At 37.7% G+C, this 16,852-nt stretch overlaps 2 protein-coding genes across 2 annotated transcripts; both read left to right on the forward strand.

Moving 5' to 3' along the window:
* The first annotated feature begins 7,953 nt into the window (after positions 1 to 7,953).
* On the forward strand, positions 7,954 to 11,289 carry LOC105223248 (uncharacterized). Its single transcript, XM_011200910.3, has 3 exons — positions 7,954 to 8,583; positions 9,776 to 9,942; positions 10,056 to 11,289. Exons 1-3 carry the CDS (start codon positions 8,246 to 8,248, stop codon positions 11,108 to 11,110), a joined length of 1,560 nt encoding a protein of 519 aa, XP_011199212.2. The 5' UTR covers positions 7,954 to 8,245; the 3' UTR covers positions 11,111 to 11,289.
* A 2,892-nt stretch (positions 11,290 to 14,181) lies between these two features.
* On the forward strand, positions 14,182 to 16,852 carry LOC105223256 (uncharacterized). The gene is made up of 2 exons (XM_049454782.1): positions 14,182 to 14,824; positions 16,591 to 16,852. The coding sequence occupies exons 1-2, from the start codon at positions 14,335 to 14,337 to the stop codon at positions 16,695 to 16,697; spliced, it is 597 nt and encodes a 198-aa protein (XP_049310739.1). The 5' UTR covers positions 14,182 to 14,334; the 3' UTR covers positions 16,698 to 16,852.

Consider the following 16,852-nt stretch of genomic DNA (forward strand, 5'->3'; position numbering starts at 1 on the left):
ATATTGATAAGTGCTTTCCGATCCATATCAAACGATGTTGCTGAGTTATTAGCCAGTATGGCACCGATTGACTTATTCCGGACATAGATTCGTGATTGATAGACAACATGGAAATCTGGAGAATAGAATTGCCATCGTTGCTTTAGAAGCTGCCTATACAAATATCGTCAATTTTTTAATCGACGTGTATAGAGTGTATAAAAAACTCTGACCACGTTTTATATCATTTCTCTTGGTTTTCAAGTATAATGGAAAAGCTGAAAACCACACATGTTTTAGTCTCAATGTGGAAACTTTGAGTGCATTTATGTACAAAACCTTTGTAAAATGGAAGTGCAGCGGCAGCTTTAATTATGATAAAATTGAGCCATTGATTAGGCGTTAGTCAGTCCGTACAATATAGTAATAGAGAAGACTAAAATGTATTCTTCTCTCTCATGAGGTAATACTTAGTCTAGTGGTCCCGTTTTTTTCTATCACCGGTCACAATCTGCAAGTTATGTATGTCAAGAATCTTCATGGAGTAACCCTTCCAATTCTTTACCATCAAACTTTTTTGGCTGCACAAAAGGTTCTTCCTTTTATCAAGCCAAAATCTCCTTAAGTAATTTAAGGTATATTCAATCGTTTATTTATCTATTTTATTATTCAATATCATTTTGTCCGCAATAACACATTTAACTTAACTTTAATGACCAACAAAGACTTATGAAAAAAGGAGCCACCCCCGCTGTGAAATCTGAAACTTTCAACTCGCTGAGTCCTAAAAAGCTTCCAAAAATATTCTTATGCACTTAAGACGTTATGACTGATCGAAATGTAATAAATTTAAGCTGAGATTGGGAAATTTAATAAACTCCCACATTAAGAGCCCCTAAAATCAATTACAAACGTTATGAACCATCGCATTAATGGGGATAATTAAATAACAATGCAACCATTCACACGGCGAACGCAAATTGTCATGAGTATGTCTAAAATTAAACCTTAACTCAAGTGCGACGAAACAACAAAGCAAAAAGCGAGAAATGAATGTGTCAAATTTAATTACTCAAAGCCTTTTTAAATTGTAATTGACAGTGGCGCATCATAATACTTACAAAGATCGCATTTGCTTAAATGTTATTGAGGCACATTAGGGAGGTTGCTGAAATGAAAAATACTTAATTTTTCCAAAATTTAAGATTGAAGACGAAAATAAAATAATAAATGATGGTTGTTTTGTAAATTTTGGCGACATTATCTCAGCTTTGTTGAGGGTTTAATTAGGTGTGGTCAGCATTGTAATGAAACGATAGGTTCCAGAGAGGATGGATTGTACATATTCATAATTTTTTTTAGGAATACAGTGATGATAATATCAAAAGTTTCTTATGATTCAGTCCACATGCCTCATGTAACTACATTCGTGCGGTTTATTATTACTCGTATTCATTGTTTCAGTATTCCGAACATCCGCCGTAAATCGTCCTTTTCAGTATATGACATTAATTTGAAGTGGAAACAATTATATAACCTTTTCCTTCCAATATGTCAAACTTTGTGCCTGAGAAATGTTTTTTATGGAGTTCTGTTAGATCATATTAATATGAAGAAATCTTTATCCAAAGGTCTTCGTATTTTGATGGAAGTTTATGGTGATCATGCTCTCGCTGAGCGAACGTGTCAAAAGTGTTTTGCATAATTTTAATGGGGTGATTTTGGAAGGCGATGAAATTACTCGACGAAAATTATTGTCAAACATAAGAAGAGCTCGCAGAAACTTTCATTTAAAAACCTTTAAAAGCGCCCATATACGTTCAAAAGCAAAACAAATTAGGGGTCATATGAATTGTAGCCAAGAAACGTTTAAAGATGATTTTTCATGTCATGAGGTTGGGACGCTATTAAAGTAGTAGTTTTTTCATCGGAAAATATATTCATTACAACAACCCTAATCGCAAAAATCATACTTGAAACCTGAACACAGTTTTTAAGTCCGAGTAATCTTATCCAGTCATGGAGTCATGTCCAGAAGTTCCCGCAAGTGAGAAAGTTCCCTGGACGCTATTCAGTTGGGAGTGACCAGAAACGATTCTCAGCAGCTCACGACTTCCGGTCTTAGACCAAGTATTCTCTGGGTAGCCAAGAAACGCCCCAATTAAAACGAAACAACAGCCTTGGATTAGAGACCCCCCTTTTGACGAACATGGCAAACGCATTAAGCATTAAGATTTAAGAGTCCGGTCCCTTAATTGGAAAAGTGTCGTTGCTCAGCTGGTTGATGTCCTCGTAAAAATAAAGGCTTGTGGCATTTACTACAGTGTCCATATAAAGGATCGCAAGTTTGGTGTGGAATTCGTGGTGGGAGAGAGACTTCGTCGCCGAGTACTATCATTCACTCCGGTGAATGAACATCTAGCAACAAACAGCATCAAAGGACGATGTAACCAAGAATGTCTTCTATGAACGCTTGGAGCGAACATACATATGAAAGCTGCCTCCGCCACGATGTCAAAATCGTCCTTGGCGACTTTAACGCCAGGATTAAGCATCGGTAAATTCAGCCTCCACGATGAAACATCCTCAAATGGGTTGAGGCTCTGTTTGACTTCGCCGGTGTCCGAAATATGATTATCTGAAGTACTAGATTCCAGCATAATAAATTTATTAAGGGGTTAGGGGTAGTCAGAGGGACGAAAAAATGAGAATTTTCAGTATTTTTTTGCTATTAAATCGAGTTATTTTACAAATTTACAAATATATCATTTGTTGACTTGAAGTCACGAAAATTTCAAAAAAAAAAATTAATTTCCAAAGTTATAGTTGTTTGTGTTGACCCAGTTCCAAAAAAGGTACTTGCGATGACAACCATAAGTCCTTCGAGATTCATCTAAAATCAATCGGACAAAAAAAATTAGTTTTATAAATAGGTAATCCTGGGCCTGATCGAAGGATGTTTTTCAAAATTAACAAAATGGCAGGAAATTTTTTTCTAAATTTTTGCGAAAAAATCAACACTTAATTGGTCTTAAAAAATAGCAATTTAAAAAAAAAATCCTTCGATCAGGCCCGAGTTTTTTATGTTATCTAAAAACTGTATAAATATCATTAAAATCGTCTGAGCTGTTTTCGAGTTACAGTTGTCACCTGTTCAAAAAACATGCTTTTGAGAAAAAATCGTTTAAAGTTGTCGACTAACTCAAAAACTAATTATGGGATCAACGTGAAATTTTCAGAGAATATTTTTGAAATATTACACTTAACGAGAGTACAAAAATTTTTTTTTTTTTTTTTTCGAAAATTCTGGCTACCCCTAATTCCTTAAGTTAACGGATCTTAGGCCACAAGGAAGGTTCGACGTCGAGAAGCTGCAATTACAACAGACAGCCGAACGATTTACTCCTCGACTTGCACTCTTGCTCTCTGAGAGTACTTGTCAGCACTTATCGGTATAATGGCACCGTGGGACGGCAGAGGAAACAGAGGTGGAGAAGGACCTAGTTACAATTGGAATCTCTCGCTGCAGTGAACTCGATTATAACCGCGTAAGTGGTGCCTACGCCAATAAGGAAGAAGGAGATTCCACAGAGGTTATAAAATTAAAGAAGAGAGTAAAAAATCTTTGTTATTTTAAAACAGATTAGTTGCGATTGAAGAAAATACATTTTTCCCGAACTAGACAACCCTAAAGTGGCTCACCAAGTGTAGAACAACAAGTGCAACAACAAGTGCACAACTAGCAAATAAATTTACATAATAAAAGGTATTAAGGAGCAGCACAACTCTTAGAATGCATGCAAATGACCCCAAAAACAAAAAACACACACACGCGTGCAACACTCAAAATACGCAGACAGATGCTGTCGCCGCCATCAAACGCTTGCCAAAAATGCTACAAAAACACTTTATATGAATATTATAAATTTATGTAGAAATATATACGATGGGAAACATAAATTTCAACAACGCCAAATATTGCAAGAGTGCTGAGTTGCTGGGAAAATACATGTATGTATGTAAGAAAATGAAATAAAAACACTATTAAAAATTCGTAACGAACCAAAACAGTAAACTGAATAAACTGAAAAAAATAAAGTAAAATAATAATAATAAGTTGCGGAGATTTGTTTGCGCCAAGTGTTGGGCGCATACAAACTGAGTGGACAATTTGAAGATGACTACGTTGTTTTTATAATAATTTATTACCGCGAATTCGGCAACCGAACAACTCCAACAGTCACACACACACACACGCATACATATGGAAATGTCTTCGCTGGGTGAAATGTTTGACTTTCGGCTGAGCTGCTCACTTGCGCCAGTTAAATGTTATACTTAAGTAGGTGCAACGCCACTCATGCATACATACAAACATGCATGCATATGTGCAGACGTGTGTGCGATCGTATAACTGTAAGTATATTCATTTATTTTTGCAAGCGAACAGCATTTTTCGTACGAGATTCCGCCAAAATAAACACGAAGAAATACAAAAAGCGAAAAAAATCTGCTTACAATCCCGCTAAAATGCGTTTAATATGGCTTAAATGCGACGAGGCCGTTAGGCGCAAGTTTTTTAAGACAAAGAATAATTGCTGCGCGCAGGAGACAGTAAAGAAACGCGCATATGGCGAATGCATAAAAAAGCAGAGCGCCAAAACGCTGATACAAATATTAATAAGGCATTTTATTGTAGCCGTTACGCTGCTGTAGAGCCTCTTCAACAGCTTCAAGACGAAGCTGAAGAAGTAGATATTTGAAATTTTTCGGATTGAAAACAAAAAATCGCATCAATTTGATGAGTTCATCGCCACTTCATAGCGCTACGGGGCACCTGACGTGAACGAAAGTTGGAAAGCCTCCATACACTTACAGTTATACGGATCTACACAGAGGAATATACGCATGCGTGCAACAATTTGCACCCTATAGGGCTCCAATAGCCGAATTAAAACGCATCCAATTGTGCTTCAATTCCGGATTACATTTATGAGTCATTGAAAGACACACAAAGACGAACAGCTTTGATTTACAAGAATGTCAACGGCTCATCCAATTTCAATAATTTTCGTAAAAAAGTTTCGAAAACAGAAAGCGTCACATGAAACCAAATTTAGCGAATACAATGGCTGCAGTGGTTAGTTATAGAATTTCCCTGCCACAAGTCCCCAGACTCCTCAAAACCGACCGTTTGACCTTTTGGAACGAATCCATCATGAACCGCACGATCATAATCAAAGAACGTCATCTGATTTTTAACCGAATTTGACGTGTTTTTTTCAGTTCTGGCTCTTTTTTCGAGCGTCATTCGCTAGACCCACGTCTCCTCAACAGTAATAATGCGTTTTACGAATGTACGAACTTCAGCTACATTGTCAGGCATAACTTTAATGACCTCTACTTGCCGTCGTGTTTGTGTTCATACTCAAAACATTAACCAAATGGTAGTTGAGCCGATCTATAAGTAACGTTGATATCCTCCGATGTTTTATCAACTTTGTTATATCCTCCAGAGCATATCCTCTAGAGTATAATCATTGATAATATTTTTGAATGGATTTTTTTTAAATAACGAGTAATCCAAGTAGAGGTACTCTTTTCAATAGCATGTTTTTAACAGATCGTGCGAGATTAATGTATTTTTGTTCACGTTCTGTAAAGAATGTGCTTCGAGCGAGCGTACTATTCGCAAAACCATCACCCATCTTGAGACCAAGCATTCATTATTAGATGATATTCGACCGAATAGAACACGTCTAGCACGCAGTGAAGAAAATGTTGTGAAGAAATATAAAAAAGCCGTAGATGAGATTGTACAGGAAGACCGTAGAGAGTCGATTCGGTGCCGTTCCCAGCAACTCGGACTGACATATGGAACGACTGAGCGCATTTTATGTAGAGAACTCAAATTGAAATCATCTTGTGCAAATACTGCTTCGCTCTATGGGCTCTTGAGAAGTTACAAGAAAATCCGACGTTTTCGGGCCAAATGTTGTTCAGCGATGATGCCCATTTCTGGCTTAATGGATATGTAAACAAGCAAAACTGCCGCATTTGGGGCAAAGAGCAGCCTGAAGAAATTCAACAGCTGTCAATTAATGGATTTAGTGGAAGAACACTTCTGTGAGCAGATAATTTCACGCTTCGGACCAGACGATTGGGCACCAACATCGTGTGATATCACAGCGTTAAACTTTTTTCTGCGAAGATATGGAAAGTCGAAAGTCAATGCGGACAATTCCGCGTCGATTCAGGCCTTGGAGCAAAACATCACGCGTGTCATTCGCAAGTTACCAGTCGAAATGCTCGAACGAGTTATCGAAAATTCGACTCAACGAATGGACCATTGAGGCGTATCCGCGGCTAACATTTGAAAGAGATAATCTTCAAAAAGTAAATGCCAAAGAATGTTCTTACGAATGATAATAAACATTTCCCATCAAAATTGAAGTTTCTGTGTTTTATTCTATAGAAAAATATGGAATCACGAAATGGATCACCCTATACTTTGTTAAGCCATGCTTACTAGAAGATGCGATGAGTATACTATACGGCGTATGAAACAAAAACATTAACCTTTTTCGATTCACCACTCACTTTGCCTTTTTAATAAAAGCTTTTCAAGTGAAAATATTGCAATGTAAGTCAATATAAGAGATATAGAACCTATTATAGTGGTAAAACAAACGAGGATTGTTCAAAAAATAATGGGTATTTTCGTTTTTTGAAAAAAAAATTAATGTCTCCTTGAAAATATTCCCCAATCGATATTATGTACTTATGCCAGCGCTTCTTCCAATCGTCGAAACTCAAATTCGATTTTTGGGATAGCCCTGAAATCTTTCAGTGATGCGCTTTTAATGTCATCTATGCTTACAAAACGACGACCCTTCATGCTTCTGTTTATTTTTGGAAATATGAAAAAGTGACACGGAGTCAGGTGTGGCGAATATGGAGGCTGGGCATCGTTACAGTATTGTTTTTGGCCAAGAATTCACGAAGAAATTCTTTGATTAATTTCTTTTAATAAAAGAAAATCGTAAAATCATAAAAATACAGCTGGAAATTGTATCCTTTTTCAGGAGCGTGTATATCAACGCATTATACAAATTGACAGTTGAGCTTTACAAATTCATGAAATTTTAAATTCTCAATGTCACACATCTCGATGTGTTTTCCCTATTCGAATATGCGAATCTATTCCCTTATGCCCTTTCATTCGATTATACCAGTCTATTTGACATTTAAGCGACTTGTTTGTTCGATACGCTAATTGCTAAATTTTGATGAATCGCAGGCAGTTACTATTATACACAAGCTAACCTAATTCCTACCGGGATCCGATGAGCATGCAAGAAAGTAAGCGCAGATAAATTTTGAATAACACATTTGCGCGTCACTGGTCAACGACCACTAATAACATCTGCATATTTGTAGTGGATATAACCTACTTTTCGAAAATATGCGCGCACGTAAACTAATAACAAAAATACAAACAATAATGAGCAAATACTCGTAAAGCCCACGCACACCGCCACATCTGTTCTGTCCTCGCAAGCGCAAATTAAACAAATTTTAGCACACAGCTTAAATGCATTTTTTTTGCAAAACTGCTGCACACACACACGCATACAGGCATGGACACGCACGCGGTTAAGAATTTCCGCACACTTAGTATAATCCACTCGACCCAAAAAATTCATGGAATTCTTATTATGGCTCACATGCACTTCTGTCAACCGTCCTGCCTACGACTAACTGCCTGTCTACCTACCTACCCACACACACACACACATGCATGCATGCATACAGTCACCGCCTATATGATGCGGCCATTGCAACTGAAACTGAAAAATATATGTAGGCGCATTATGAAATAAAAAGATAACAACAACAACAACGTTGGATGACAAAGAGGAAGACAGCGCTTGGACCCACTTCCCCCAATCAATTGTGCGTGAGTGCAAGTATTTATCCAAGCCAATTCTGCAGAAGAAGGCATTAACAAATTACATTTTCGGGTATAAAAACCAAAGTTCTGCATCCCTACGGCGGCATTGAGGCAACACCACTGCAGCGCTAAAGTTGTTAATTGTGTTAAACCAATAAAACGCGACGAATGTGAAAATCGATATTCGGAATTCGCAACTCTCAACTCGCAACTCGCAACTCGCCAAAATAGTCGTTCAACAATATATTGAGAAAAAGTGCGCCATAAAAAGTTTCTGTGCAACAAAAAGGGGAATCAATAAAAATTACTGTAATGGCACAATTTGTGGTAATCTGGAGCATATTCCTGTACGCTTCCTGTCTGCTGCTGCTCAGCAGTGCTGAAGTCCCACAACAACAACAGCAGCAGCAACTCACCAAAGTGCCATTAGTCAGCAGCAATGTCGTTGAAATGGTTGCGGGGGTGGGTGGACAAAGCGGAGTGGTCGCTGGTGTGGGTGTGGTAGGCGGTGTAGGTGGCGTTGTAGCGCCCAGCGTCGGTTCAGTGGCGAAGGAGGAGGAGCGTGTTTACTACCATCCGGCTGCGGTAACCAAACCACGAATCATCGACCAGTATGATCATCGCTCCTTGGACGGACACTTTGAGTACAGGTAAGATAATTAAATTGTTGCTGCCATGAATACATACATATATTAAATTAATGATAATTGTGTGTGGATTATGTGGGTATCAGATGAATAAGTAGCTTATTTTCGGGCAGCTGACGGGAGAAGTGGCACCGCAAATGGACATGCAAGTGTGGCAATGTGAACGCTTTGGCTCTACGCATTGACTGAAAGAGCTCTATCGTATTAGAATACATATTGAAGATGCTCTAATTGGCCAAAAATTATGGTATTTGTATGCCACAGTTATCTACCACAAATAACCGGCTTCAGGGATTAGTAATTAAAAATATTTGACAGAACAGGAAAGAGAATTTGTATAGAAGTACATATTTTTGATCTCAACCATGCGGAAGTTCGGTTGCCGTTTGGCTAACTGAATTTAGATATACCGGACAATTTTAGGTGTCAGAAAATCAACAAAATCTTGATACCAAATTCTATAAGCCAAATTGTCATTATTGAGGAGCTTTCTGTTTGTTCTATGAACAATGTTTCTAGTTGATTTTACTTCTTTACCTGTTCGTTCATACCTGCTTCATTCATTCCTGGTCATTCCCAAGAACCAATAGGAGTTCTAAAGATAAACATCAAAACCAAACTGCCTTCTTAATCCGCGAATGTAATTTATAACCAATCCTTCTACCTACTCTGACCTTTACTCCTATTAGTAGTATCAGAAATCATCAGTTATGTATATTTGTACGCTTGAACATTACTAAGACCTAACCTTGCTTTATGTTCTGAGTCACTAAAAATATATCTAAAGCAGGAATGAGGAGAAACATGTATAGATATTTATCAAAGTCTAGTTGAGGTCATCAAGTTGCATGAGAGCTTTTTTTTGTGAAAATAAAAATAAACATTAGATCTCACAAGCGGCACTAGTCTCGGTATATTCTTCCAATTCTTAGTAAACTAATAGAATGTATCAGTGAGAAATCCTGTTAAGACATCAGTCGAACAAGGTTAACTGTCAAGGTTGTTCATCCCTGAAAGCTAAATCTTAAACATTAAATTTATAATATTGGCCTAGACTTTGTTTGAGTTCGAATTCCCCTGAAAGGTATTCACGTTCTCTATTTCGTATTCAGGCGCAACATATTCTAGGTTATAACGGTATCACTATATTGTTAGCTATCATTTAAATAATTTCTACATATGATTCTTCAAACAGGTATTTGCTCAGTAACGGTGAAGCTCGTTACGAACGCGCCTACTGGTTGCCAGCGGGCAAAAATATGGTGTTGGCACGCAAGGGATACTACTCTTACCCAGTATCACATAATAAATTCCTAACTGTCTTCTATACTGCCGATGAAAATGGATTTCGACAGGATTCAAGTAAGTCTTCATTAGTCAAAAGAAAACTAAACGTTTGAACTCAGTTTCAGTTACGTATACCACAAATACATATACTTAATAACCATGCCATCTTTATTTTTATTTCGTTGCAGCCACCTTCAGTAGAACTCAACCGCATCTCCCGCGTAGTATCGAAGTGCCGGAATACGTACCACAATCGGCATACGCTGCGCATTCACCAGTAACACAGCATCAGAGTAAACCACATGTGCACATCTCAACGACAACCGCAAGGCCTTTTGTTCCATCAACCGATAATCCATTCATACAATTGAAACCATCAGCGCCTCCACATGTGCCGGCACATCAATCTATTGTAGGCCATGGTCAACCCTTGTATGGTCATCAATCACAAGCGCAACATTCATCCGTTCAGTCATCAGTTGGAAGTCATGTGGCGTCAAGCATTCACTCAGCTGCTGGTGCACACCAACCGACAGGACCGCACCATTCATCCGTTCATTCATCGTCAGCAGCTCATTCATCAATAGGAGGTCATGTGGCGTCAGGCGTTCCCTCATCTACTGGTGCACACCATACCGCAGGAGCTCATCCTGCATCGGTTGTCTCCTCTTCCTCTGGTATTTACACCAATGTAGGAGTTAAGCCTGTCCCAGGTCAAGTATGGCAGTCGTCAGTTGCGGCTCCTCCCTCGTCAAATGTGGTTTCATCTTCTGGTGTTTCCCAGTCGTCTGGAGCTTATTCCCAAGCAGTTCACCCTGCAGTATCCAGCCAATCGGCAGTTCATTCTCCTTCCGTTGTTCAACATGGAGTAGAAAGTCATTCTCAAGTTGGAGTTCACCCAACTGTTCCCTTCCAACCGGCAGTTATTTCTTCCTGGGCTGGTCAGTCTTCAGGCGTGCATTCCCAGACGGGAGGGCATTCAGAAGTTCCAACGGCTTCCACAATTCACCCCTCAGTAGGCGCTTACTCACCACCTCCAGTTCATTCCCCATCCGTAGTCCAAACTTCAGCAGGAGTACATTCAACAGCTGTCCACCACTCGCGCCCCACAGTACGCCCACCGAACCAAGTGTATCAATACCAATCAGCTTCACAAGGTTCTTCGGTTCAATCTTCAGTAGGAGTCCCTCCAACAGTTGCATCGGCCACAGGCCCAGTTCAATCATGGCATTATAGTTTTTAAATAAACAACACCTGATTGTGAATTGAGGCGATTAAATTGGTATAGAAATTTTCACCTGGCTTACGACACTATATCATTATTTTCTTGTAATTAAAAATCGACAATAAAATACTTTCTTTATGCAGTGCTTTGAAGTTTATTATATCGTTGAAGTTCGTCTGCTGCCATAACGTTTATTGAACGTAATTAGTTCATCATAAAATGAGTTTCTGAACGGGGTACACTCAGAAGGAAATAACGGAGATTCTTTATAGTATATGTGTATATAAATGATCATTCAATTTAATCATTATCCGTCTGTATGAATGTTTGTTCGTCTGAATACACGCGTACTAGTCCTTCAAAGTTTGAAGTACTCGTATAGATCTAGAATTTTGCACACGTCGTATTATCCTCTAAAAGCCCTTCATTTGTCAGAGTGGCCAATATCGGAGCACTATAAGATTTAGCTGTCATATAAACTGACCAATAGATCTCATGTCTTTATATTTAAAACTACTTTATGAGCTGAAAACATCTAAAAAAAAATCTGAAATCATTCCTCGAATATCTTTGCAAGAATTGCAAGAAAGTGTTTTTATAAAGTCGCCCTAACGTTCGTACGTGGATCACTGTCGAAGAGTTGGAATCTATACCAAAAGTAATGGATCTGAGTTCTATTCAACTTCTGACTAACATGAAAATATCTTTAGTGGTTTATTCATAGCAATTGTGACAAGCTTAACAGAGAGCGACCTTATGCCGGACAAGATCAATCAATGGAATTGAATTCAAATGTTTTTATTGCGAAAGCAACAACATCTACGTAGACAGCCAAGCAGCAATCAATGCAGTAACCTCGTATCGGCCAGAAGTGTCTTTGGAAGCAGGACGGCAGTTGAAAATGTTGCCAGAAACAGGACTTCTACTGGGTGCAAGGTCACAAAGCCATCGAGGGCAACGAAACCCAAGAAAACGTAATCACCATTGGATTGGATAACCCACGCATTGTCTATATGAAGATCTGAACAGAAGCATGTTAAAAGAAATCAAAACCCGATGGAACGAGTTACCTGGGTACAAAACTACAAAAATCGCGCACAAAACGATAGGGCGGAAGCGCACAAAATTCCTGTTGGCACTCGACAGAAAAGACTATATTAACATGATCGGAATACTAACTACCCGCCCAAAAAATGGGGCTGACAGATCGAGAAGACTACTGCAAATATCAAGAGCAAGGTACCAGGGTAACAATGGACTATCTCTTGTGCACTGGTCCCCCATTGGTAAGACTACGCTGTAAGTGTCTGGGAGTCCACGGTATGAGACACTGGGAGAGGCCACAGAGTCTGTTAAGGATGACTTCTGCTCATGGACCTTGTAACTGAACTCCTTCTGGTATCGCAAGGACTAAAACTGAGCTATGAGTGGCTCATTGGCCTACCAAATTAACCTCACCTAAATGTTCTTATGTTCTTTAACAGATCTATGTACAAAATTCCCAGCTGGCCGGAGCGAAAGAGGCTTAAAAATATCGTTGTATAGGCTGAAAAGATGTATAAAGTGGGTGCCGTATAAACTCAGCGTGATTCAAGGTGTCACAAATAAATGAAGCAATGGCATGAAATCGTCCGCGAATTAAAAACAAAAATTCTGTGAAATGCTACGCCCGATATTTGAGTAGATATCATTTTTTTATTTTTGATTAAAGATTAAATATTTCATTTCACTAATCCCATGAAATCATATGCAAGGAATATATCATATATATCGAAATAAAATATTTGTAATAAAATTTGAAAAAAAGACATAATTAAAATATGACTGTTCGTAGGCGTTAGACAAACTCATCTAAAATTGTAGCATCTGATAAATACAATGAAAAAGGTGAACAAACTCATAATTAACCGCAACGGAATGACACCTAAACACGAAATTATAAATTTGCAAACACGGAGTGGCAGAAAAATGTGCGAAAAGAACCGGCTACCAATAATTTGCGTTTTTATTTCTTTGACTTTTATTTAAAAAGTGTAAGCCGTTAATGTGACAACGGTAAAAGTATACACTTTATGACAACCATTTTCATTTCGGTGTGACATATTTTCGGTGGATGTTAACAACGCCCAAAATTCCATAATGTATGTAAGTACCTGTGAGTTATACGAAACTATAATTTTAGCGGCAGAAAAACTGACTCCGAGCTGCTATCATACTCATTCTCTGTATGTATATGTGTGTTTGTGTTCGGGAGTATGTTGAACCTTTCGAAAACATTTAAGGCCTGCAGCACGTTCTCCCTTATATTTATGTTATAGATATAGAGGCAATTGCTGCTACACTAGCGCGCTGTGCCCCAATGCGCCGGCATAGCAGACGCGCTGAAGATCTGATAAAAGCGAAAGAGCGGAGCGTTCGAAATTTCAGCCGAGGACAACAAAAAACGCAGGAACGAATTACAGAGGTAAACATAATAATTACAGTGCCACATTCAATTGAGCGCGCATGAGGTAAAAATAAAAAAAAAATCGCTTATCAAGCGATCTTCAATGCGATCAGCCTCGGCGAGGTGGCCGCGCTCTGTTTAGTGCCGCGCTGCCTCTTCCTGCCTTCGCAAGGCAAGTGAACGGCGAACGGGAAGCACACACAATTGTGCGCGCAAAATTTCTTTGAGTACCGTGGCAAATTAGAAGCCAAAACTTAGAACTTGTGTGGCAAACGGCAATCAAGTTGGCAACATACAACAACCACAGCAACAACAGGTGAGGCTGAATTATGCGTGCGCAATTAAATGGCAAGGCACATACAAGCCTACACGCTTTCAAAGCACTCGCGCAGATGCCGGCTGTGATTACACGCGCCGCCGTCGCCGCCCGCGCCGCAGCAGCAAACACTCAGCGCGCTGGCCGTCCGAACCGAACGCCGGGTCGTTTAGCTGATGAAGCGTCTCCAATTTTTGACATCTTTATTTAGAGGCGCGCTTGCCGCGCACAAACACACATACACAGGCACATGCTCGCACTCGCCTGTAAAGTGCTTTATTCGCACAGCGCCAGCAGCTAAGTACTATAAAAGCGCTCGCTTGGCCGGTGCTTACATTAAACTGTCTTCGAGCAACAAAACCGCAGCATACACGCCCACACACAGTCCACAGTCAAGCAGGTGTGTAGCAAAACTTTTGGAGCACCACTTTTTCGGCAAAGGATTAATTCTGCAAAAGCATACAAACAAAAACAAACAAAATGTGTCGCGTCAGTGAAAACAACAAACTTTCCGCATTAATCGTCTTCTGCAGTCTGGCTTTGGCTTGCACACAAGCGGCTATCAGCAACAACTCAGCGCGTCCAAACAATCAATACTCATCAAGTTACCAACAAAATGATGCAACCGCTGCGACTTATTTCACAAATAATCAAAATCAATATGCGCAGAGCAATCGCCTGAGCGGTGGCAATCAGCAGAATTACCAACCACAACAACAGCAACAACAGCAGGATGTTGTTAAGGAAAAAGACGTTTTGGAGCGCTTCCATCATCGCTTCCCGGATGGCAGTTATGAGTTCAGATACGAATTGACCGATGGCACTGCGCGCTATGAACGCGGCTACTTCCTTATCTACGACAAAATAAAGACCCTAGTTGTGGTCGGCTATTACTCTTATCGTCAAACTGACGGCCGTTACATTACTGTTTTCTACAATGCCGATCAAAATGGCTACAGGCAGAATCAATGTGAGTATACAAGCTACTACATATATGTAGGTATGAATGGCAGAAGCGTGAGTAAGCTCAAAGCGAAAATTCGCAAAATTTAATTTAGATGATATTTGGTATTTAATTTATTGAAGCCGGTTACCGTACAAACACTTTGACTATAGAGATTGCATTGCATCAAAAAAAATATGAACTCGTCTTTATGAATAATTACGAATTATGTGAAATTGCAAACTTACTTGTTCGTACTTAATCGTGCTTTAAAAATTTAAATTATATTATATTTGGCAGCAAAACAAAAAACGTTCATCAGAAACTAGTTTTGAACTAGTTTTCAACTAGTTTATAGTAACTGAATCTGGATGTTTATAAATATATAACTAAAATTTTAATTTTTTATACAACACTAAACACGCTTACACAGTAAACTTGCAGGTAACTAATATATCAAAAACTAGTTATGAAACAGTTCGAAAGTAACTTAATCTGTGTATGTATATACTTGTAAAAAAATGTATCAACAATACAAACGTTCTTTAATTATTCATATTATAAATACTTAACTTGTTAGGGCCAAAAGTAACTAGTTTCCCGAAAACTAGTTATCAACCAGTTCGAAAGTAACTTAATCTGGGTATATACTTATAAAAAATTGTATCTACTAATACAAACATTTTTTATTTATTCATATTATTAATTCTTAACTTGTTAGGCCCAAAAGTAACTAGTTTCCCAAAAACTAGTTATCAACCAATTCAGATCTAAGTAAATTTTATGCACATTCGCATTATTTCGAATGAATGCAATACCATCTGTAAATTTATGACTGGTCCGAAAGAAACTAGTTGGGGCGTAATTAATTTTTTTTATTCATTTAAATAATTATAAGCAAATTTTCATTTAATCGCTTAGCTCTCCTAAATAGCATAACCAATATATTCTATACATATATTTTTGTGGGCCGTTTAAATCTATTTTTTTTAATATTTCAAACTTTTATAAACAAAATCTATAAACTTATGTCTGGACCGAAAGAAATTAGTTGTGGGTTAGTCGCTTCTTAGTTTTTTTTTTTTTAATTTAAATAATTGTAAATTTAATATATAAATTTTTAACTTGACCGAAAGAAACTAGTTTTAGACCAGTTTATATTTCTATTTATTTTTCAATTAAAAAAAAAGTATTTAATTTATAAACAAAATCTATAAACGTTGTCTGGTCCTATAGAAACTAGTTGTAGGTTAGTCAATTTTTATATTACATTATAGATTTAGTCTTTAAATTTACAACATATCCGAGAGTAACTAGTTCATATTTTTTATTTTTTTTTTCAATTCAAAAAACTTTTAAAACACTCGAATCTAATCAATTTTATAAACAAAATCTATAAACTGATGTCTGGTCTAGTTTTACTTTTATTATTTTTTATTTATTCAAATAATTAGAGACATAAACTATGAATTTATAACTTGTCCGAAAGAAACTAGTTGTGGACTAGTTTATATTTTTATGAATTTGCTTTTTTTTTTTAATTCAAAAAGTTTTAAACAACTTCGTATTTAAACTCTTGACATTTTTGAATGGCATCAAAAATCTTTATATATTTCAAGTTTTGATATTGTATTTTAATTATTTTTTACATTTCCAAATCGCTCAAAGGTTTTTTAATTAAAAAATTGCCCAAAAAGATCATAAAATTTCCGATAACTATTAAATTCTCAAAGTAACTGTATATATAAAGTAAGTTATTAACAAATTTCTCTTCTTCTCACAACATCTTTTAGCCATCACTCCCCAAGTCTACCCGAACTTGCCGCGTTCAATCGAAGTGCCACAACTCCACGAAAATGTCGATTACAACACAGACAGGCCGAACAAAGGACGCCAGTAATTTTAAGTTTCGTAGTGCTTAACTTAAAATTCAAAATTCCACAAACAACAGTATTTTCTTAAATATAAACAAAAAACGAAATGCGAATACAAATGTGTAAAATATAGTGTGTACTTCAAACGTAATAAATTTTAAATCCGATACCGTTTCGGATT

Source organism: Bactrocera dorsalis, chromosome 4 (genome assembly GCF_023373825.1).
Source record: "Bactrocera dorsalis isolate Fly_Bdor chromosome 4, ASM2337382v1, whole genome shotgun sequence".
Taxonomy (NCBI): Eukaryota; Metazoa; Arthropoda; class Insecta; order Diptera; family Tephritidae; genus Bactrocera; species Bactrocera dorsalis.

Coding starts and splice junctions, on each gene's coding strand:
- LOC105223248 (XM_011200910.3), top strand. CDS start 8,246: ATGGCACAATTTGTGGTAATCTGGAGCATATTCCTGTACGCTTCCTGT. Junction 8,584..9,775: donor GACGGACACTTTGAGTACAG/GTAAGATAATTA, acceptor TTCTTCAAACAG/GTATTTGCTCAGTAACGGTG. Junction 9,943..10,055: donor TGGATTTCGACAGGATTCAA/GTAAGTCTTCAT, acceptor ATTTCGTTGCAG/CCACCTTCAGTAGAACTCAA.
- LOC105223256 (XM_049454782.1), top strand. CDS start 14,335: ATGTGTCGCGTCAGTGAAAACAACAAACTTTCCGCATTAATCGTCTTC. Junction 14,825..16,590: donor TGGCTACAGGCAGAATCAAT/GTGAGTATACAA, acceptor AACATCTTTTAG/CCATCACTCCCCAAGTCTAC.